The sequence below is a fragment of the Garra rufa genome, chromosome 22 (genome assembly GCF_049309525.1).
Source record: "Garra rufa chromosome 22, GarRuf1.0, whole genome shotgun sequence".
Classification (NCBI taxonomy): domain Eukaryota; kingdom Metazoa; phylum Chordata; class Actinopteri; order Cypriniformes; family Cyprinidae; genus Garra; species Garra rufa.
Genome location: NC_133382.1, coordinates 31,393,018 through 31,417,249, shown reverse-complemented (window position 1 = coordinate 31,417,249; position 24,232 = coordinate 31,393,018). Strand labels below are relative to the sequence as shown.

At 36.6% G+C, this 24,232-nt stretch overlaps 2 protein-coding genes across 10 annotated transcripts in view; one reads left to right on the top strand and one right to left on the bottom strand.

Annotated features, from left to right (window-relative positions):
- Positions 1-12,379, top strand: part of baiap2b (BAR/IMD domain containing adaptor protein 2b) — a 69,761-nt gene extending 57,382 nt beyond the window's left edge. For 3 of the 7 annotated variants that reach the window (XM_073827813.1, XM_073827812.1, XM_073827807.1), the window contains 7 exons: positions 1,563-1,802; positions 2,510-2,696; positions 3,422-3,623; positions 4,425-4,493; positions 5,039-5,201; positions 6,162-6,199; positions 12,081-12,379. In XM_073827813.1, coding sequence (XP_073683914.1) covers positions 1,563-1,802; positions 2,510-2,696; positions 3,422-3,623; positions 4,425-4,493; positions 5,039-5,201; positions 6,162-6,199; positions 12,081-12,144 — 963 coding nt within the window. In that variant the 3' untranslated portion in view covers positions 12,145-12,379. Of the gene's footprint in view, positions 1-1,562; positions 1,803-2,509; positions 2,697-3,421; positions 3,624-4,424; positions 4,494-5,038; positions 5,202-6,161; positions 6,200-6,405; positions 6,458-8,599 lie in introns of all 7 variants that reach the window. The other 4 variants (XM_073827811.1, XM_073827810.1, XM_073827809.1 and 1 more) reach the window with 4 other exon arrangements.
- Positions 12,380-19,804: 7,425 nt separating this feature from the next.
- aatkb (apoptosis-associated tyrosine kinase b) overlaps positions 19,805-24,232 on the bottom strand; it is a 72,736-nt gene continuing 68,308 nt past the window's right edge. For all 3 annotated transcript variants that reach the window (XM_073827780.1, XM_073827781.1, XM_073827782.1), the window contains 2 exons: positions 23,978-24,187; positions 19,805-21,720 (listed from right to left, as the gene is read on the bottom strand). In XM_073827780.1, the coding sequence (XP_073683881.1) occupies positions 21,692-21,720; positions 23,978-24,187 (239 nt within the window). In that variant the 3' untranslated portion in view covers positions 19,805-21,691. The remainder of the gene's footprint in view (positions 21,721-23,977; positions 24,188-24,232) is intronic.

The window sequence follows — 24,232 nt, the reverse complement described above, 5'->3', positions numbered from 1 at the left end:
GCTCAAACCAGCAGCCATGCTTTACAACATACCTAACCAGCATATGCAGTTTTTTTTAACAGGGATTTAAAAGCTACGACAGAGACAAGACTTGTAGGGTCTTTAATATTAGTATACATTAGTGTTCAATCAAGGAAAGTGAGTCATACAGGTTTGAAACAAAATGTGAATGAGTAAATGATGACAAACCTTTCATTTTTAGGTAAACTCTCGTTTTGAAACAATGGTACAATCGCAAATAGTTTAATGAGCTGTGACTACTGAATCTTATAACTATAGACATGATCTGTCTTGCTACTCTTAAAACATTTGGATCAGCATTGATAGCTTTTTCTATTGTGATGAATACCACAGTGAAATGGCTTTCTAAAAAAATGTAGGGTTTGGATTTTTTCCATTAGGTATCAATTGGATTGTTGGCGTTTGCTAAATCGTGCAATCTCGTGTGGGTGACGCGTTGCTGGAGGGAAGGCAAATTTAGTTTTTTTTGATCATTTAAAAAATGTGCACGGATAGATCATTTATAATAAACACTGCAATATTCCGTAAAAAATAAGACTTGTCCATTTTAATTTCATGGTGACTAAGATCTGCCAATTTGCTCTCCTGAAGAGTGTTAGCATTTTTGCTTTTATGAACCCAATGAGGTCGTGACAGAGTCTGCAGGTGCTCAGACAGGCAGGCAGGTGATAATTGCTTTGGGGTGGGGTGGTATGCGGTTGTGACTTAGAAAAGAACCGTAGGGGCTCAGTAGACTGGGCACTGACCTGTGCCAGCCAAATACAGACTGTGGAGGTATTATGAGTACAGAACAAAGGAGAGTGAGAAAAGATTAGATGTAGAGTTTTTACAAGCCTGTAGGCATTTCGAAGACATTTCACCTAGTGCAAGGTGTTGTACTTCTACCACACTTACATTAAAGGAACTTTGCATTGAACTAAAATTTGGTGGATTCCTTAAAATAAAAAACAAAAAATGTTGCAACACGTCAAATTGTTGATTAAGTTTTCATTTGTCACATCTCTCTGATATTTGGGTCTCCAGAGTTTTAAATAACCATCCATGGCATGCTCAAACAGAGGATCTAAATTAGAGAAAAGAGTCCAAAGATAAAGTTGCACTTCCTGTGCTCTACATTCGGAGGTCTCTAGGCGTTCCTCATCTCTCTTACAGCTACTGGTCGTAGAGCTCAGCCAGGCTCACTGCCTGTGCATAGGGCAGTGTAATGAGGCTATTTCAGGCTTCAACCTACAGGGAGGGGAGGTTGTCAGAATAGAGAGGGATGTCTCAGAGCTTCAGAGGAACGCGAGGTGAGGAGGGATCACTTTATCACACTTTATCGCATTCCCTCTCCCTATCAGTCGATCAAATGAAGAGCTCACCCCTGAAACCTCAGCTGTGCAGGAACTGAAGTATATTTTCACAAAGAGATTCTGTATGTAGTCTGTTATTCATGATTGCCCACATGGGTTTTCTAGACTAATCAAAATTATTCTTTTGCAGGTGTGTAAAGCTTGCATCACTCGTGCTGGGTGCTAATACCAGTTTGTTTGCTTTTATAGGGCAGAGACTTGCTGACGCAAAAGATCCCATTGTGGCAACAAGCGTGTGCCGACCCAAATAAACTCCCAGAGCGGGCGATGCTTCTGGCTCAGCAAATGGGCTCAGGAGTAACGGGGGCACTGGGACCAAGTGTCCACCACACCTCTAAATCTAGCCTGACCATCTCAGACCCCATCCCCGGGGCCAAGCCACTTCCTGTGCCACCTGAACTCGCAGCTCTCATGGGGAGCCAACAGTCGGTGAGTTAAAAACCCACAAAATAACACATTTTGACCCACAAAATGATATAGCATCTCAACTACAGCTAGTTATTTTGTAAATGGTTGCATTAATGATGTGTATAATTAAGCCCTATGGGTGTTTGGAAGAGTAGGGGGGTGCACACATGACTATAGGAATGAGAGAGTTCTCAAATTGTATAGATGGATATAAAGTCATTAACATACAGTTTCATAATAACCACAAAAAGCTGCATTGTATAAGGGAAAACATTCACTTTAATCCCATTCATGAGTAGGGCAACTGTGATGTTTTATGATATTTTTGATTTCACTGGTCTCAGAATTAAAGCAACTAGAAAAGAAATACATGTATTTAAAGGGATAGTTCAACCGAAAATTCTGTCATTAATTACTCACCCTCATGTCGTTCCAAACCCATAAGACCTTTGTTCATCTTCAGAACACAAATTAATATATTTTTGATTAGATTCAAAAGCTTTCTGACCCTGCATAAACAACAACGGTACTACCACGTTAATGATGAGAAAGCACTCAGATTTAATCAAAAATATCTTAATTTGTGTTCCAAAGATGACCGAAGGTCTTACAGGTTTGGAATGACATGAGGTCGTTAATTAATGACAGAATTTTAATTTTTGGGAGAACTATCCTTTATAGAAACTATGAGTCTTGATGTTCCTAAAAATGTGACTTACATCTTGCAGAGGATGATGGGAGCAGATAGTGTACCCATTATGAATGGCTCAGGGGTCCATGTGGGCGAAGACTACCAACGCTGGATGGAGACCAGAGCCGCACATGAGAAACCAGCCCACAGACATGGCGGAGAGACTTTCTCTAACACCCTGCCTGTTCGCAAGGTTGCGCCTGTGAAGCCCAAGAACACTCTGGGTAAGGGAACTTAACTTCTACAATGCAAACAATGGTAACTCTCTCATCACGACATTTGAACGTTTTCAGTGCTTTTTATTCAATAACCAGCATCTCTATATGACTTAATAATCTGCCGTCTGTATTTATAGCTGTGTCAGTGTCTGTGCACCTGTGCTCTTCTCTCTCGCTCTCCTTGAGAAAGTAGAGAGTATTTCTCTAGTGAGTGGACAATAACAGGGCAAACACTGCTGGAAATGAAAACAGGGCAGAGCAGGTGGGAATAGAGAGGACATCTTTAAAAATGGATAGAAAATAGGTGAAGGGTATAGCTTCTCTTTGAGGGAAGTATTTTTAAGGAGGAGCGAAAACGAGTGCTCTTAATCAGTGTTGTACATGACCTTTAGGTGGAATTTTAAATATGTTTCTAAACGTACTGAGCTGCCTTGTGTATTACTGATATTATACTGATAACTTAAATATTATTGTGGGTTTCAACAGATAATGAAAGGATCTTAGTAAACATCTAAGTTTTGAATACTTAAATGCTTGTTTTTTTGGTTGTGGAACAGCAGTTTGGACCAATTTTGTAAAATGGCCCATATACGTTAGGTAAAATAGTTCAGTTTTAATCTTTTGGATTGTACAATACATATTGAATGAAAAGTACATTTATTTACTGTCATTTTTCTTTTTGCATAGTTATAAAAAATTGCTCACATTGGATTTCTTATCTCTGCCCCCAGCAGAGACACAGACCCTGCCCAGGTCCAGCTCCATGGCAGCTGGGATGGAGAGAAATGGACGGACACGCGTTCAGGCCCTCTTCTCCCATGCCGCCGGAGACAACAGCACACTCCTCAGCTTTACGGAAGGAGACATCATCACTCTCTTGGTGCCTGAAGCCCGGGATGGCTGGCACTACGGCGAAAATGAGAAAAACAGAATGTACGTATCTTGTGGTTAACTTTACAAAAAAAAAATCTGCTCATGCCTAGGGCGAATGTACAGAAGAACAAAGATGATTTTTAACCATGAAAATAAGTTTAAAGGATTACTTCCAGAATAAAAATCTATTTTTTACTCAGCCCCATGTCATCCAAGATGTTTATGTCTTTCTTTCTTCAGTCGAAAAGAAATGAAGGTTTTTGGGGAAAACATTCCAGGATTTTTCTCCATAGTGGACCTCAATGGGGATCAGTGGATTGACTTTTCACCGCAGCTTCAAGAAGTTCTACCCAATCCCAGCCAAAGAATAAGTGTATTTTTTAGAGAAACTACTAAAAAATAAAAATTTAAATAAGTTTTAACCACAGATGCTCGTTTTGCACTAGTATCAATCCAGTATTTGCATGAAGCGAATGTGCAAAGAAAGTCAAACGCACTTTACAAAAAAAGAGGTAAAAAAACAATGTTGGACAATTGTAAAGTTGGAGAAGAAAATGAAAATTAGTTTTTTGAACATGATCAATCGTTTCACTAGAAAAGACCCTTGTTCCTTGGCTGGGATCGTGTAGAGCTGTATTAAAACTGCAATTTGGACTGTCAACCCGTTGGCTCCCATTGAAGTCTACTATGTGGAGAAAAACCCTGGAATGTTTCCCTAACCATAAACCATAATTTCTTTTCGCCTGAAGACCGAAAGACATGAACATCTTGGATGACATGGGGTTGAGTAAATCATCAGGAAAGAGAATTTGATGAGCCAAAGAATCAGCTTCAAAGTCTGTGTTGTATATGTCCTTTCAGGAGAGGGTGGTTCCCGTTCTCCTACACTCGCTTGATTCCTGAACCAGACACCAATAAACTCCACGTCAGGTGAGTCTGTCTGAATATTAATGAGTTTACAAAAGCCCTTTCAGTGTTTAAATGCCATTTAATATTGTGCTGGCGCAACCTATGAAGTGCAATTAAAGAACTACGGTCACAAGCTGCGTAACACCATAAAGCATGCAATTGAGAAAGACGTTAATGTTGACATGACCAATCAAAACTGACCTTGTTTACTTTATTCACACACATTCATAGTCTTGTTGTGATTGATTCATCAGCGCATGTTATTCTAAAGAAAAAAGCGCTCGTAACCTTTCATTTAAAATCTAATGTCTTGCTCTTCCTCTGACACAGTTTTCCTTTCGTCACTTTGATAATGTTAACCATTGTCGTAATGCTATAATTAGCTATTTAGGTATAATTTTAGCAATTGTGCATCATGTTTGGCTCCATTCTTGTATGCAACGCCCACTTTTTGGATCTGATCATTTTAAATAGACAAAATAAAATCCTGTATTTTTTCTAAAATGTCACGTTACAGAAATGAAATCACGTTGACTAATGGTGTGTATATGTGTGTGTGTTTGTAGTTTGCAGCATAGCAGGAGCAGCAGCACAGGAAATCTTCTGGAGAGAGAGATGGCTTTGCCAACACCTGATTACAGCATGCCCACACGCTTCCTCACCCAGCAGCAGAGCACAGCACACAGCCGACAGAGACCATACAGCGTGGCAGTGCCAGGATTCTCACAAGTAGGCTATGCACACACCCACACACACACATGCCCTGTCTATGCTCAATGCAGTGTCATTCTACAGCCAGTTCATTTAACGATTAACCTTGACAGATGTATGGAGATATTAGTATACCTTTCTATAAAAATGTTAATAGTATTGAAGCATTAATCACCTTATGTAGACATTTATCAGACATGATGAAATATAGCGGGGCGACAGTTCGATTAGTGCAGCCCAATCTCCAGCTAACCGCATAGAGGACGTTCCAGGACATTACCCTAAACCAGGATCAGTTTCCACCCGTGAACGGTGTTATTTTAGCAGCCTGAACCCACATTAGAAAAAACCTGTCCTGTTTGAATAAACTTCCCTTTTGAGACATTTACAAATAGACAGGTTTGAGGTAGGGACAAAGAAAAAACGACTTTAAATACAGGTCTCACTTTAAATACATTTCCATGCAGGTATAAATACATACAACATCCCTAGAACATTTAAACTATTCTTCCTACCCTTCATTTATTGAGAAATGTTTGCATGAAAAACATGTTTGTGCACTACCTTTTTCTGAAATAGTTACACTTGCAATATCATTACAGACTTAAATATGTATGAACATGCATGCATGTTATGTAACAAAGCCAGGAACAAACATCTCTCATCTCAACCCTCATCATTACCCCAGGGTCCCCTCCTTAGTGCATTCAATGTTTAATAAGTTTAGCTTGGAAAAAAGGGACTTGTATGGCTGTCGTGTTTCTCTGTTCTCCTAGTCAATTCTCAATTGGTTCTTTCCATTGTTCCCATTTACAATGCACTCAATGACCTCCTTTTTTATTCATGCTTACAATAGAGATGCTTTAGCTATCATCAGTACTGCAGTTCATGAGTGTTTTGTATTCTTCTACTGCCGTCTACTGGATGTTTGAAAAAAGCAGAAGCTAAAACTAAAACTTGTTCTCTTTTCTTTTACAGCAAGGGTTGGAGGAATACGAGTCTCGATTTCAAACAAGGTAAGACTTAAAGTTCTTACTACTTATATGTCCCCTGAACAGACCCTGTATTTAAAAAAAAAAGCATTTTAGTTTGTCTTCTTTCTTTGTTTTTCTTTTATTTGACTTGTTCATTTCTGGTTTTGTATTAAAATTGTAAATTCCCACATAAATATTGCTAATCTTGATTATGGCAAGCAAAAAAGTCTTGTTTGCTTGACCTGCAGCCGGAGCAGACGAACATAGCCGAAGTTTCTGAAGGTCTAGCCTAAACGTAAGGTGGGCGGGTGACCGAACGGCACCTAAACCCATATTGAACAAGGGAGAAACCTCTGTTTAAATGGGTTTCATAAACCTCGCAATAATATAGTCAGTCATTTATGGTCTTTTCCCATAGATGAAAGGCATATCCACTTTCTTTTGAACATGGTATAGCCATGCTTTATCAATTTGAATTAACTTGTTTTTGAACTTTTTTTGTGTTGTACAAAACACCTTGCATGACATTACTATAATAAATAAATTAATAAACCCTTCTGGGTCATCTATGGGGAAAAAGACCATTCCCAGCTTTTATTCCAAATTCCTTAGCATCACAAAAATTTGTAGTAGGTGTAGATGAAATATTTCAGTTAGTTTATTTTTCCATTTAAGTTTCCATTCCATTCTTGCTTTTGCTGTCCATGTGTGTCTGTCTTATTTAGTCATGAGAAGCAATTTTCCACATGCTACCCCTAATGTTTTAAATCTGTAGTTCACTTTATATCTTGCTGTACACACCATTTAGATTTGAACCCCATGATGCATTTAAAGAATTAGTACACTTCCAGAGTAAAAATGTCCTGATAATTTACTCATCCATATGTCCTCCAAGATATTCATGTCTTTCTTTCTTCAGTCAAAAAGCTATTTAGGTTTTTGAGGAAAACATTCCAGGATTTTTCTCCATATAGTGGACTTCAATGCAAGCCAATGAGTTTTAATGCAACTTCAAAGAGGTCTACATGATCCCAGCCAAGGAATAAGGCTCTTATCTTGTGAAACAAACTTTTTTTAATATATACTTTATATACTTTTCATCCTTGAATGTTCTTCTAGCACTAGCTTGACCTCATGCATTACATAGTCATAAAAAAAGGTTAAAACAATATAAAGTTGGCGGAGAAAATGAGAAGGAATTTGACGAGCATTTGTGATTACAAGTATATAATTATTTTTGTTTTATAGAAAATTACCAATCGTTTTGCTAGACAAGACCCTTTTTTCTTCAGCTGGGATCGTGTAGAGCCCTTTGACACTCTTAAAAATATAATTGCTTTAAAATGTTCCTCACAGTGATGCCTTGAAGAACCATTTTTGGCTCCACAAAGAACCATTCAGTCAAAGGTTCTTTAAAGAACCATCTCTTTCTTACTTTTTTATAATCTGAAGAACCTTCTTTAGCCACAAAGAACCTTTTGTGAAACAGGTTCTTCAGATGTTAAAGGTTCTCTATAGAACCATTTAGACAAAAAGGGTTCTTCTATGGCATCGTGAAGCACCTTTATTTTTAAGAGTGGAAGCTGCATTGAAACCTTCAACCTGTTGGCCACCATTGAAGTCCACCATATGGAGAAAAATCCTGGAATGTTTTCCTCTAAAACCTGAATTTCTTTTTGACTTAAGAAAGAAAGACATGAACATCTTGGATGACATAGGGGTGAGTAAATCATGAGGAAATGTTTATTCTGGAAGTGAACTAATCCTTTAAAACAAAGGGCTCCATTTTCACAATACAAGTGTATGGTTTTTTGACTAGTATACATTTGAATGGTTTACATTTCAATTCTCAACCACACACCTGACTTGCAGGAAATGCAGCCCATCATATGTTTGTAACGTGCATTAATAGAGATTAGTATTAGCAGTGACATTAAAGACATAGTTCACCCAGAAATGAAGAAAAATATGGTTTTATTCACCCTCACCATTTCAAAGGACTTTCTTCCGTCCTTGGATCACGAAAAAGAGAAATTAATGGAGATTGGAACTTTCTAGGTTCAAAAAACTAATTTCCTATATTCATAAATCTCATGAACCCTTTGCAATGATTATGACTGATCTGGTTCTCGAGTTCCACTCTGAAGAGGAGGTTATTAGTGCACGGCATAAATTTCCAACAGTTTCTCTCCCTAAGTTAACATAATTGGATCCAGAACATTTGTAGTGTATAGACTAATTCATTGTAATTGGGAAAAAAAGAGCACCAGTACATCGGTGTTCCACGTAGAAAGTCACACAGGTTTGGGACATAATGACAATTTTCATTAATGGGATGAACTATTTCTTAAACATCAGTGCTTTATGCGCTCTGTGCTTCGATGTGTCTGTGTACATGCACCAAAGCCAACCTGGCAGCATCTCCCTCTCTTTGTTCCACAGTGCGGAGGGCAAATTGATTTCGACAGTGTGAGAGGACAGACAGACAAACACACAGACACCACCTTCCCCTCCACCCGTCCACACACACCCCCCGTCTTCCTTAATCTCTCAACCGTCCATCCCTCTTCACTCCACCCTCAGCGGAAGAGGATCTAGATCCACCCTTCCCACCTTCTATTTCCCCTATTTTATCCCAGTCGGAACGGAACCGGAATGCTGAGTATTCCATGTTGACTTTCCTCATTATACGTTCCTATCATGAGGATGTTGAACTTACTTCAGTAAACATGTTGAAATGTCTTTATGTATCTCTTGCCTGTCTTTCATGCATGTACATGTCAGCAATGTATAAATACGTAACTATTGCCATCCGGGGTCCACGGATTTAAAGGAATAGTTTACATGAAAATGAAAAATCTGTTGTTTACATTAATTTATAATATTATTTTCTTCTATGAAACACAAAAGACCTATTTATTTTATTATATCTAAGCAGTTTTTATCTTACAATGAAATTTTTTTAACAAAATCTTTTTTTTTTGTAACTGGTCCCCATCTACTTTCACTTTAAGAATATCTTAATTTCTTATTTTTTTGTTTCTGTGGAAGAAAGAAAAGTTGTATAGGTTTAGAACAACATGACAGCAAGTCAATTATTTTTTTGTTGAACAAAAGATTTTAAATGAAACCAATGTTTATTGTTTGTAACAATACCGGTGGGTTTATCTGAGTATAAACGACTGTTAATAATGAAAGACCGTGTTCTGGTGAGTTTGCATATTGAAAAAAAAAAAATTATTCCTTTTACACTGTTCAATTGAATGAATTTGATGTAATTAATTATCCACAACTTTCATTGTTTTTCCATTTCATCGCTTATATTGCTGATGTAAAGGGCCTAATATCTCATGTGGAGTCCCTTCAATGAAGTGTTTTCTAACTGCGTCAAGTGTTGCAAAGCAGGACAGTGAATTCTGATGTGCAGCATAGGGCTGTCACTAATGATCAGTCAATTATTCTGACGATTAATCGAGTATTCATATTATTTTTGGTAATTACCCTGCTGAAAAAAACAGCTAATACCAGCCTAGGCTGGTTGGCTAGTCTTAGCTGGTTTAAGCTGGAAGTAGCTGGTCTCCCAGCCTGGCCAGGCTGGAAAATTGGCCAAAACCCCTCTAAAACCAGCCTACTGACCAACTATGATCAGCTAAAACCAGGCTGGTTGACCAGCTAAAACCAGCCAACCAGCCTAGGCTGGTTTTAGCTGTTTTTTTCACCAGGGTTAAAATAGACCTAAGTGAACAATAGCCTTTAAAATGATTTAAAGTACATATATAATAGCAATGAGGCAATAATAATTAGTTCAAATAAAGTATCAAAACCAAGTAATCATATGGTTTAACTGAACAAAAGTGTTAAAATACATTATAAACAATAGAACTAATGTACATTACGCATTATAACAAATGACTGCAGAGGGCGCCAACAGCCTGACGATTGTTTTCACACTTCTAATCCTTGTTTAATATTGACTAAACAACATTTAAGTCAAATGTCCACTTAATCTGTAATATTTGGTCATTTATTTACGATATAAATGTTACGGCCACTGTAATATTTTGAATATGTGGCCATCAAAAAGCGTAAACTCAGAGTGAGGGTTTGAGCTTTTATTTTGAAATCGCGATAAACAGTTAGCATTTTGATAAAGATAGCTAACGTCTCCTGTGTTTGCGTAGGTTTCTGAGTTATCTTACAAATCGGATGAAACCACAATAGCATTATGCTTTATAATGATTTTTAATAGGTTTTCGTGCAGCCATGTAAACCAGTCTAATGAGTTTCATTAATTATCGTCCGTGGAATGCACCACTCACTTCCGGTGTTTTTCAGGTTACTCGACAGAACAAACTCCAGTGCAGTCGACCATTTTTTTAAAATCTCGTACTCTTGAAATCGATGAATCGTGACAGCCCTAGTGCATACTGCACTACTTGACCTTCCCTCTGTGAAGATAGAGTTTAAAAGCCTAGAAGTTGAATTGAAACAATTTTTATATATAAAAAATATGACAAAAATAGGTTGTATATGGAATTCATGGTTCATGCATGAAAGAAAAGACAACTGGTACCTCCATATCCATGTCTCATCATCATTCACACGTGAAGCAATAAGCAGAAAGAAGCTGTGTGTTAGTGATTTCACCACAGATGAGAGGTATAACCCTCTTAACCATGGTAAATCACTGTAACGCAGTGATTCTCAACTCCAGTCCTCGAGGCCCACTGCTCTGCACATTTTGTATGTTTGTGAATCTGACACACTCAGTTTAGTTCATGGATCTTTCTCCTAACGAGCTGATGATCTGAATCAGATGTGATAAATGAGAGAGACATGCAAAATGTGCAGAGCAGTGGGCCCTGAGGACTGCAGTTGAGAACCACTGCTGTAACGCATGGTAACGAGTGGCTCATTGCTTCTATAAATAAAAGCAGAAAGGAATGAACAATATAGTTTTAGTCTAGACCAGTTAAAGTTGCCAAGCAACATCTCAAAATTAATAATGTAGAATGTTCAGCTCATCCAATCAGATTTTAGAATCTGCACTATCCATTTTTCTCCTCTGCACTGATGTTTGTGTTGCGGTCGTTACAGCGATACATCCATATTAATGATGTGCCAGGTCTTAAATATTAATATAATCCATGTGATCCAGTGCCTTGTACATAGCACACGATATTTGTAAATACTATAACTTTGAATGTTAAATTGTAATTGAGTATTTTTTTTTTTTTTTTTGACATTGGTTAATTTGGTTCGAACAAGATCCCTGTACAGCTTTTTGATTCAGAACATATGTAAAAACAGCAATAATCATATTTGATACCATCCTTTTTTTGTTTAGTATAAATTACAACATTATCTTCTATGCTTATAATACACTTACACACCACTTGTGTGAGTTTTTTAGCCTTTTTCACAGGAGTGAAAGCTGAAGTCTTTTAGTTCCAGTGTTGTAATGAAAGGGAACTGATTAAATGCTTTGAAATAGCCTTTTTCATAAAAACTAAATGCTTATGATTAAGCTATACAAGAAACAACGTTTTCTGATGTGACAGAAACACCACACTGCTTGTCTGGTCTAGTAATTGTTTAAAGGTGCACTGCTTTATATTTTCTCTGTATTGTACTTGAAAAGTCAATTTATTGTTGTACATGAAGGTGATGCACAATTAAATAAAAAGCACCTTCGTTATTACCACAAAGTATGCGTGAAGACGTCCAGATTGTATTCTTGCTTTCACTTTTCTCATGTTTTCCTCCACTAAAGATCCTGCCAGGTTCTTTGTGTCTGTCTGTTTCTCCTCCTCCTCCTATAGTTTTTTGCTTTTGCTCTGTTTGTCTTTTTTCTCTGTGTAACTAATCCAACGTCTTGCTGTAGCTTTGCCAACACTCTCCATCTCTGTTTTGGTAAATTTAGAGACAAAAGCAGTAAGGTGTCAAGGACTGGAAGCCAGTGCCAGTGTTTCTTCGTTCTACACTAGAGTACAGCCACCACACTCAGAGAGAGCTTCACCTCTGTCATGATATTTGTTGTTTTCTTCTGGAATGCCCACTTTTTGGATGTAAAAGGAGAGAAAGTACAGTAAATGTACAACGAAGTATATACACACTCCAATATGCATGTATTTTGGGCGACTCCAGAGCAGTGTAATGTTGCTAAATGACCATGTGACTTTCTACTCTTGAAAAGACGAATAAACATTTCTTCCGATTAAAGCGGTGTAGTCATTTCTTAGCTTTTTTGGATTTCATATTGATGACCATGAACACAATATGAGATTGTCAACAGTTTAGTTCATTTGTCTCTAAATTGATCTGTAATTGTCAGCTAACAATTTCTTAAAAGTCACCATCTTTTAATATCTGTGCTGTTTTTGTGGTTGTCAATTGCTCAAATCACTTCTTCACCTAGAACTCACTGTGCTACTCATTTTACTCCTATTAAACATGGTCAGGTTTTAGTTATGTCAATAAAGTGACATACTATTCATACTGTTTCTGCATTATACAGTTGAGGTCAAAAGTTTACATACACCTTGCAGAATCTGCGAAATGTAAATTATTTTACCAAATTAAGAGGGATCATCCAAATGCATAGTATTTTTTATTTAGTACTGACCTGAATAAGATATTTCACATAAAAGACATTTACATATAGTCAACAAGAGAAAAATTCTAAAAAATCACCCTGTTCAAAAGTTTACATACACTTGATTCTTAACACTGTGTTGTTACCTGAATGATCCAACAGTGTTTTCTTGTTTAGTGATAGTTGTTCTTCAGAAAAATCCTTCAGGTCCCACAAATTCTTTGGTTTTTCAGCATTTTTTTGTATTTTGACCCTTTCCAACAATGACAGTATGATTTTGAGACCCATCTTTCCAAACTGAGGACAACTGGGGGACTCATAAGCAACTACTACAGAAGGTTCAAATGCTTACTGATGCTCCAGAATGAAAAACTATGCATTAAGAGCCAGGGGTGTAAACTTTTGAACAGAATGACGATGTGTACATTTTTTCTTATTTTGCCTAAATATCAGATTTTTTTCTCAATTAGTACTGCCATTCAGAAGCTACAGAGGATACCTACATGTTTCCCAGAAGACAAAATAAGTTACATTTACCCTGATCTTCAAATTCAAAAAGTTTTCACCCCCGGCTCTTAATGCATCGTTTTTCCTTCTGAAGCATCAGTGAGCATTTAAACCTTCTGTAATAGTTGCATATGAGTCCCTCAGTGTAAAAAGATGGATCTCAAAATCATACAGTCATTGTTGGAAAGGGTTCAAATACCCAAAAATGCTGAAAAACCAAAGAATTTGCGGCACCTGAAAGATTCTTCTGAAGAACTGTTTAGGGCGAACAAGGGACTCATGAACAACTATCACTAAAAAAAAACCCAAAAAACACATTTTGTAGATTCTACAAGGTGTATGTAAACTTTTGACCTCAACTGTATTTAATACATTGGTACAGATTTAGGGAGAGGAATTATAAAAGTTTCATGATTATGGTTTCTTAATTCTTTTAATACTTTTAAAGAATAAATAGTGCCAAATGATGAACTTTCATTAATAAATATTTACAAATTCTCGCAAAAAGGCGTTTTTCTTAATGACTTTTTACAGTGCAACCAGTGCTATTTTTTATTATTGACAATTTTAAACAAAACTAAACAGACAAACATTCCAAAAATTCTAACAAATATATTTGATCCCATCATTTGAAGCATTTTTAAAATAGTTATATAATAGTACAGTTTTTATTAAATAAGATAAATAGTCAAATTCCAGGCCTTTTCTCATTTTTTCAGTGTGGTTCCTGAATTTGAACGCTTTTGAGTGAGTGAACTATGCAGTTTTATATCCATGATCATTTGTCGTTTTAATGTATCTATCCACCTTATTTTTCCTGTAACATTAGGTGCGGCCATAATTCCGGTCTCATTTGCTTCCAGCTATTTTTAGCTGTACAAAACATTTTGTTTTGCAACTTGATATTGCAAACTGGTGTATCTTACCATATTATTTTAATGTATTATCTTAATTATGAACACACTGGTTTGTAATGCAAACTGCAAACAGTTTTACCGTTTACTGCATGTTATTCTTTTTTCTATTTCGCGGCTAATGAACCAGAGGTCTCCTCCATAGGCTTACATGCGCATCGAAGAATAAGGTGGATAGGGAAATTTTTTTAAAGAAAACTGCATGCTTTGGACATAATTGAATATCTTAATTTCAAATAAAAAAATCTTCAAATGATAAAATGGGCCCAAAACGTATTTGAATGCTTAAAATCTAAATGTCATTGCATTAAATATATATCAATTAAGTAGCTGTGTCTTTTTTGGCATTGGTATAAAAAAAAACTATTGTGATACTTGATGGTTGTACAATTATTTAGTCACTAAGTGTTCAAAATACATTTTGGGTCTCTGTATATGCATAGCATGTTGAACTATTATAACTCAGCCTGATTTTACTTCAATTTTACTTTTAGCTTCAAGTTCTTTCTTTCTCAGTCTATGTGATAAAGCTCCAGCTTTCTAAAGAATTCAATTTACATGTACAATTTTATATTTGAATGCAAAGTATGATGTGCCCATTTCCTGACGTGACTGTCAATATAGTGACTCTTCTGAATGAATCTTCTGAGCAGCCACGGGTGCGTAAATGACGCAGGGAAGAGACTGAACTTGAATTACAATTAGCACGTCTGATTTTATAGCATGAATAATCTCAAATTTGTATTTTCATTTCCTTCCATTTTTATCAGTTAAATATTAGGCTTCAAACATCCTTATTTAAATTCAAGCTGCATCTTATATTGTCCAAGATTTTGGGTAGCATGCTTAGAAACAATAGCACTACTGTCTGTTATATGATGTTATGGTTTTTTTTTTTAGAGTGACGGATCCTCTCCAATTCTCCACATTTGCGCTCACATCTCGCCAAAGACAAAGCAATTCCAACAGCAAGCAGAAACCCAAACTCATTATAACCGAAGACCTTGGATCTCGACTTTCTTATTAGGACATCAATTTTTCAAACTCATTTTTGCAGGCCACATGGACTAGAGCTACTGTACAGAAACTTCCTACAGCAAATTACCCACAATCCTCAGTCAGAGCAACAGACAGCAATGCTCTGAGCTTCTGATCATTCAAGTATCGCCATTGCTACTAGTTGATGATCCATATTAAGCTTGACTTCTATCTATGATTGGAAGAAACCTTTTTTTGGCATATATAAAAATACACAAATTTAAATATATTTAGTAAAACCTTTTTTTTATAGAAGACCATAGGGAGGTCTTTTTGGTTCATTGAAAGACTCATCTGCTCGAATGACCAAATATAAATGTACAAAACGATTCATTTCTATTATACTGTATGTCTCATACTACACATAAATGTTAACCGGTTGCCTTCCTGTCACTATACAGTCATGGCCAAGTTTTGAGAATTACATAAATATTGGAAATTGGAAAAGTTGCTGCTTAAGTTTTTATAATAGCAATTTGCATATACTCCAGAATGTTATGAAGAGTGATCAGATGAATTGCATAGTCCTTCTTTGCCATGAAAATTAACTCAATCCCGAAAAAAACTTTCCACTGCATTTCATTGCTGTCATTAAAGGACCTGCTGAGATCATTTCAGTAATCGTCTTGTTAACTCAGGTGAGAATGTTGACGAGCACAAGGCTGAAGATCATTATGTCAGGCTGATTGGGTTAGAATGGCAGACTTGACATGTTAAAAGGAGGGTGATGCTTGAAATCATTGTTCTTCCATTGTTAACCATGGTGACCTGCAAAGAAACGCGTGCAGCCATCATTGCGTTGCATAAAAATGGCTTCACAGGCAAGGATATTGTGGCTACTAAGATTGCACCTAAATCAACAATTTATAGGATCATCAAGAACTTCAAGGAAAGAGGTTCAATTCTTGTTAAGAAGGCTTCAGGGCGTCCAAGAAAGTCCAGCAAGCGCCAGGATCGTCTCCTAAAGAGGATTCAGCTGCGGGATCGGAGTGCCACCAGTGCAGAGCTTGCTCAGGAATGGCAGCAGGCAGGTGTGAGCGCATCTGCACGCACAGTGAGGCCAAGACTTTTGGAAGATGGCCTGGTGTCAAGAAGGGCAGCAAAGAAGCCACTTCTCTCCAAAAAAAAAAAAAAAACATCAGGGACAGATTGATCTTCTGCAAAAAGTATGGCGAATGGTCTGCTGAGGACTGGGGCAAAGTCATATTCTCCGATGAAGCCTCTTTCCGATTGTTTGGGGCATCTGGAAAAAGGCTTGTCTGGAGAAGAAAAGGTGAGCGCTACCGTCAGTCCTGTGTCATGCCAACAGTAAACCATCCTGAGACCATTCATGTGTGGGGTTGCTTCTATAAGGCAAAAGTGATAACTAAGTGGCTCAGGGACCAAAACATTGAAATTTTGGGTCCATGGCATGGAAACTCCCCAGATCTTAATCCCATTGAGAACTTGTGGTCAATCCTCAAGAGGCGGGTGGACAAACAAAAACCCACTAATTCTGACAAACTCCAAGAAGTGATTATGAAAGAATGGGTTGCTATCAGTCAGGATTTGGCCCAGAAGTTGATTGAGAGCGTGCCCAGTCGAATTGCAGAGGCCCTGAAAAAGAAGGGCCAACACTGCAAATACTGACTCTTTGCATAAATGTCATGTAATTGTCGATAAAAGCCTTTGAAACGTATGAAGTGCTTGTACTTATATTTCAGCACATCACAGAAACAACTGAAACAAAGATCTAAAAGCAGTTTAGCAGCAAACTTTGTGAAAACTAATATTTGTGTCATTCTCAAAACTTTTGGCCACGACTGTACAAAACAATTCTGCATTTTGAATCAACGTTCAACCTTCAAAAAAGTGTGATTCAAGAGAGACAACTTGTGTTGAATTGATATTTGAACTGAAATGCACCTCTTCACTTAGTATATATAGTATTGTACTAAGATTGTAGATTTCACTGTGGTTGGAATTTCATATCACTATCATGATTCTGGTGCTTGTTCGTGTCAAACACAAAAAAGGTGCAGATTTTTGGGTCAATAATGATTTAAATGTTGGTCTTCACATGGCTTCAGAAGACTTGTATCCACCTTATTTTTCAATGTGGAAGTTTGCACTACAAACCATTTTGTGCTCATAATTAAGATAATACATTAAAATAATATAGTAAGACACACCAATTTGCAATATCAAGCAGCAAAACAAGTGGTTTTGTACAGCTAAAAATAACTGGGTGTGAATGAGATTGGAAGCCAGACCTATAAACCTTACAAATAGTTGTGTCCCACAAAAATAAGGTGGACAGCCCTACTATTTTCTCTTTTTGTAGCCGTTATTGTGATGCAAAAAACAGTTAGCAAAATCATGCTTACTTTTGCATTCCACAGAAAAAAATAAAACATACTAAGTTGTGATCATATTTAACTAATTGAGAGTGATTTAAAATTCAACACATTGTAATCTGCACTTTTAGGAGCAAACAGCAAAGAACAGTTTTTCTGCCTTTCCTAAACAGTAAGTGACCATATTCTTTTGGTCACATCTCCAATGTACAGTAGCAAGAAACATATGAAGACATCACAATTCTAATGTAGCTAGCAAGATATCACTTTTTGATATCATTTTTGCTGATATTAAAACCTCAAAATCTCTCAAGAACGGCCTAGACTAGAGAATAGATCTCAAGTCAAAGATATTCTCCTCTCTATTTTGTATCTCTATTAAATTGTTTATTAGAAAGACTGTTTTTCAACCATGGCCTCCTCCATCTTTTCTCCACACAAACCCACTTAACAGTCACATTTTCTTAATAATCACACTCATTCCTTCAACATTGCCACACAAACAAGTTCACTTTTACTTTTTCTATTTTTCTCATTCATTCTCCTACACGAACGCCACAAACAAAGGGTTTTAAAAGTCTCTCAGTAACACAAATCACCTGTGCTCACCCATTAACCCAGTCCACTTTAATTAGCTCATTAGTGGGTTGCATACACCAAACAGCATCAGAAAATAGAGACTGAAAAAGTTTTCTCAAATAGATAAACTTCCAAATGAAAAGTTGTAGCAACACTCACTGTTTATGAACACTGTATTGTGTGTAAACACAGTGAGAATGAAAAACTAAGAGAAGTATGAATTTTTATTTCACTTGGTATATTTTATCTAGAGAATTTGTATGATCCACTTGGAAGCAGATTTCGATTTTCTTCACAGATGTATTTTCTTTCATTTTCTTTGTTTTTGCACTTGAATGTGTAATCCGACAATACGCACAAATACTGCCTGTAGAAACTAATAAAATATTCAGTTGTATAAAATTGAGGGCTACCTGCATTTATCTCATTTATCAAATGTTACAGTTACGCTGCCATCTAGCGTATATTATGTGAATCTGCTTTTTATGTGTTGTAATGAAAGTTAGGATATCATTAAAATAGGGTGACTATACGTCCTCTTTTGGACCGAGATTCCTAAATCGCCCAAAATGTCCGGGATTCGGCTTTTGCTTTCTGCAGTCGCCATTCATTGTGTGCATTTTTGTATTAAAGTCCCCCTGTAGTCAGACTTGAATGTAAATTCTGTGAATATGCAAATTAGCCCCGCCTCCACTCACTCACACCAGCCAGAGCCTCCTGATCGGTCCACTAACTTGACTAAACTCTAGTAAACGCGATATAATGGCGATACACGGATAATGACTGATAAAACTATGTTTTTACTAGCGGTCAACTACAGTGGATATTGTACCATTCGTTAAAGTTACTTACTTGATGATGCTGTGTCCTCAAAATGCCTCGAAGGCTGGAATGCAGCCTAGATAGTGATTCCAGTTCGCGCCCGCGGGAGAGGTGCTTCTGACTACTGGCAACTTTTACATTGTTGCCGCGGGTTATTATTCAAGTTAACGGTTAGCGGTTTTGCTCTATTTAATTTTTGGTTTTGTGCTGGTAATCCTATTAGTATATTGTGCATGCTAATGATCTGAATCTATCCATTGACGTGATTGGTTATTGAATTTTGTGACGTAGCAAAAAAGGGCTGTTTCAAACCGCATTTCTGGGACAGCCTTTGGGAAACCACAGTTTTAAGATTAAATACTAAGCAACGGTGTTGATTAATGGATTGGCACATGGTTTGTCTAAAAGCATATTAAATATAAATAAACAACATAAAAAACTTGATTTTCACTACAGGAGAATTGCACGGGACTGTTTTCTTAATCCCGCTTCCGCAAACATTCTAACATTGAATATAATTTTCATGCATAACTGAGTCTCTATCAATATGCAGAGTATATAAATCGCTTTGGATGCAGCTCGTGTTGGATGTAGGGTTGCCAAATCTGCATTTTTTCCACGGAATTAGGTTGATTTTAAACTGTTGCGCCGGGTTGATTTTCTCCCATGGGTTTAAAGTTTGAAATTGCAATTCCATTTGACTGAAATGCTCGTATTGAAACATTTTGCATTCTACCAATCTGCATAACGGTGACGGTAAAGTATGTAGTTTTGGTATGGAAATACACTCCCCATGTCCTCTTTTTTGAAAACTAAAATATGGTCACCCTAATTAAAACAACAAATCACAAGAGAGAACCGTCAAACAGAATAATTTTATTTTTCTCACTAAATTTGTGACACATTTGAGGAACAGAATTACATACACTCTCGCTTAACATTATGCTGCGATTCAAAACCATCATACAGGCAAATTTCCCAGGAAAAATCTGTGAATCCGCCGCTCTGAATCAGAATAACTTATAGGACGCAAATCCGGTTTGTGCCACATGCGTGTTACATTTTTTTGGCAGGAAACACATTTTTTTCCCTTTTACCTCCTGAGTGCCCATTTGATCTTTCAGTAGTTTAAAATCGTTGAATCAAATACAAAAATAGTACAGACTGTTGTCTAGTTCGATCTAAGCTAGACGATTACATAGAATAAACGCCTTCACAGGCAAACAAACAGAACATATCGAGAGTAGCGTATCGAGATTTATGCATGGTCGGACGCACAGAAGTGTGCAGGTAGCATCAAGTCCCCTCCGTACTGTACACTGTTCTCAGTAACTTCAGCAGGCTCGTCCTCCTTTATCTGTTGTTTCCCAACCATATGAAGAAAGAAGAATCACAATATCATATGTCCATATTGTTCAGCAGTTTAAATTGTTCCTATTGGTCAAGTCCAACAACTAATTCAGCATGACAGTCTGTTAAGTGTTCCGGCTTGCAATGCTTAAAAGCATCGATCTGTTCTTCAAAGTTCAAGGAAATATAAAACGTTGACTAATAAATAACAATCTTTACGTATATGATTAACACCCTGATCATAATACAACCCGGCTTCAATCCTCAAAAGATAGCAAGCATGTACAGCATCTTTTAATAGGGTGAATACAGGTAAACAAGAACACTTTATGCTCATTGATCACTTTTATTTTTTTATAATATGATCCAAATGGCTACAATAATGTCATCTTATATTAATGATGATGCTTGAGTGTCCCTCTTTACCAGTAGTCACCCTAAATACATCATTAAATATCATGAAATCCTCCATTACATAATAGCTTGTCAATTACATATTGTTTAATATTTTTTAGAGATTATTTTGAGTTTTTCTACTTTTCTACTGCAACTTCACTATTTAAAAAAAGGTAAGCTTTTTTGTTATTTCATGGATTTAACTGCAGATGATTAAAGTCAAACTGTGAACAGGGAAATAGCAAAAAAAGAATGCCTCAAGTGCAAACTGATTTAAATTGAAGCACTGAATAAGTAAATAAATAACTGAAATTATCGAAAACACTAAGCATTCAAATAAAGAAAGAGATTCACTAATAATCCTAGTGTGATTAATAATAAAATCATAAAAGTGGTTTCAGAATGCCATGTCACCATAACACAATGCTACTCTCAGGCAGGTGACAAACACAAGGCAGCTGTGTGTCGTGAACTTCATTTTAGTCATAAAAACATTTAAATAACCTCCTTTTTTAAAATGCCTCCTTTTCTAGACAAACAACACTGCATTGATAATTCACAGTAAAAATCAGTTCGGTTTAGTTTGTGTTACATTTCGCTAAGATGGTCTCATTCAGTTTTGGATGCAGTGACAGCTCTTGCGTCTTTTCAACACTTTCCAAAAATACAGTATCTGATGTTGTAAACAGTCACAGTCAATTTCCAGTAGGTCCATATAAACTAAGCAGATCCATCCAAATTCTGTTTCATAATATGCTTAATTTTAGTTTGTGTTTCCAATCATGTTTTAGTCATTTCCACATGTTTGCCCTTTCGAAAGGCCTGTTCTGAAGTGTTTGCTGACATTAAGAGGCACTGTCTTTGAAGGGATCCAAAAACGGCTTCCAAAAAGATCAAAACCTTCTTCTTATTGTGATCTCCTCAATCAAAAAAAGAAAAGAAACCAAATAAATTAGAGTCTGTCAGTGCTGCTCACTGCTGGCAGTAGTATGATGATTCACTCTCTTTCCCCATCTTCACTGCTCCCTTTAAAACAGAGGACAAAAACAAAAAATTATAGTAGCTTTGTAGTTAATTAACACGCAAATAATCACAGAAGTATTTGGAAAATAAAAACTGACAAAATAATTTGAAATGTATTCAAAAAATCAAAACAGTATGTACTTCAAAACTACCATTAATTTGTGGACATTTTAATTTCATCTTTGTCTAGAGTCACGAAAATTTTAATCTTGCTTCTGTTAAGGCTTCCCCAGCATTGACAGAACTTTATGGCAATCTTTTCACTGTTATACATTAGGGGGCGCTATTATGCATTTTCTGAAATAGTACAGAACTCCATTTCAAAAAGCAAGGGAGGAAGAAGAAGCAGAAACAAGCAACACAAGCATTGCTTACGCACATCTAAGCTAACATGCATAGTCTTTGACCAAATCAAATTCCAAATATAGAAATTGGTTTGTTTTGTTTAAATGTTTTTTTATATATTATATGTAGGATTATATACAGTTGCAATCGAAATTATTCAACCCCCTTGACCTGCAAGACATTTTGCTGCAGAGAACACAACTTTGTAAAAGCAACTCAACAAAGGCATAAGTACACTATTAGAGAAATGTATAAATACACATTGGAGTCATTCTGAAAACGGAAGCTGATGAATAAAAAAAAAAAAATCAAATTGGCTCTAAATGTTCATGTTCAAAATTATTCAACCCCTAAAAGTCTAATTTTGTGCAGAATCTTTTATTCTTTAAAACTGCCAATAAATGCTGCCTGTAAGTGCTTTGAAGCTTCTGTCACCTCTCTACTGCAATCTTGGCCCATTCCTCGCCTGAAAAAGCTTTGACATCACTGATAATCTTTGGTTTTCACTTTGCCACTGCTTTCTTCAAATTCAACCAAATGTTTTCAATGAAAATTAAATCTGGAGACTGAACAGGCCACTCAAGTACATTCCATAACTGATCCCTGAACCGAGCATAAGTACATTTTGGATGTATACTTTAGGATGACTGTCCTGCAGAAAAGTCCATTGACCATCAGCTTCAGTCTTTGCACTAAAGGCATCACAATTCTTGCCAAAATGGCCTGATACTTCAAAGAATCCATGATATCCTTCATACGGTCATGGTTTCCACTTACTGCTACAATAAAACACCCCTCTAACAGGACTGGTCCACCTCAAAGTTTGACGATGAAGATGGTGTTCTTCTGCTCATAAGCTCTGCCTTTTTTGCACCAGACATACCACTGATCCATAGGTCCAAAAAGTTACAGTTTGGTCACATCACTCTATAAAACATTCTTGCAGAAATCCACATGTCTATCTAAATTAATTTTAACATGTTCATGTCAGCCTTTTTGTTATTTTTGGTCAAGAGTGGTATTCGGTAAGATGTCTCAACATGAAGGCCATAATTGTCTAGTGTTTTTGTTATACACTGCATTGAAATGTTTTCCTCCTTTCGTTGGGTCATCTTACAACTCTGGTTGTACATTGCAGGTTTTTCTTCAGTTGTTCTGATCAAACATTTTATGAAATTGTGCTTTTTCGTTCAACACCTTCAAAGGTTTTCTGGTACAACACATTTTAAACTAACGAATAAGGCTGCCAGCTGTGTCTTTAGGAACCTTTAATGCCTTGGAAATCTTCATATAGCCTTATTTTCTAAAGTAATAAAATGATTTATTCTCTGTAGCATCTCTATAGCTTTTGTGAGAGCTCTTTTGACTTGTCATATTAGCCACTAAAACCTTAGCATATGCATGGGCTAACTGTATGTATGTGTAACAGCACAAGCTAATTATGTTTTCTAATAGAGTTTCTAAAGGCTTAATTATGTTTTAGGACAATTTTGTTCCCTACCATACAAATAAGAGAATAAAAAAACAGCAATGTTAAACAGGGTTTGAATAATTATGACATAGCAGTGTTATTAAAAAATCCGTAAACTTAAAAATATTACATTATATGTTGACATTATCACTTTTAATTTGCCAGTAATTGGTTATAGATGCAATTTTTTTAAGTCCTGGATCTTCAGAAAACTTGTATTTGTAAACTACCTCAGTCTCTGGAGGGTTGAATAATTTTCATTGCAACTGTATATAAATAGGATTAATCCAAAATAACTGACATGGGGAAATTATGTCATTTAGAGTTTCTGTATTTCGGGTTCGAAAAACTTTTCAATTAATCATCCAACCCTATGTTCAATATTCATACATCAAAATATTCTAGGGGCCAAATTATAAGAATAATTTAAACGAGCTGTCTCACCTCCTGCAGAATCCATATCTGAATCTGAGACATGTGTGATGGAGAAACGTGACACACTGGATGGAGAAACGGTAAAACGAGAGACCTGTGCCACAGGTTTAGTACTGCCACTCGGTAGGCTTGGCTTTGCTGTGATGTCCGGAGGAGACCCCTTGGAAGATGTGGGAAGGGGCAACAATGAGAAGTCATCTTCCCATTCAAACCCTGCACCTTAGATCAAAGACAAAGAAGGACAGTAAATACAGGTCCTTCTCA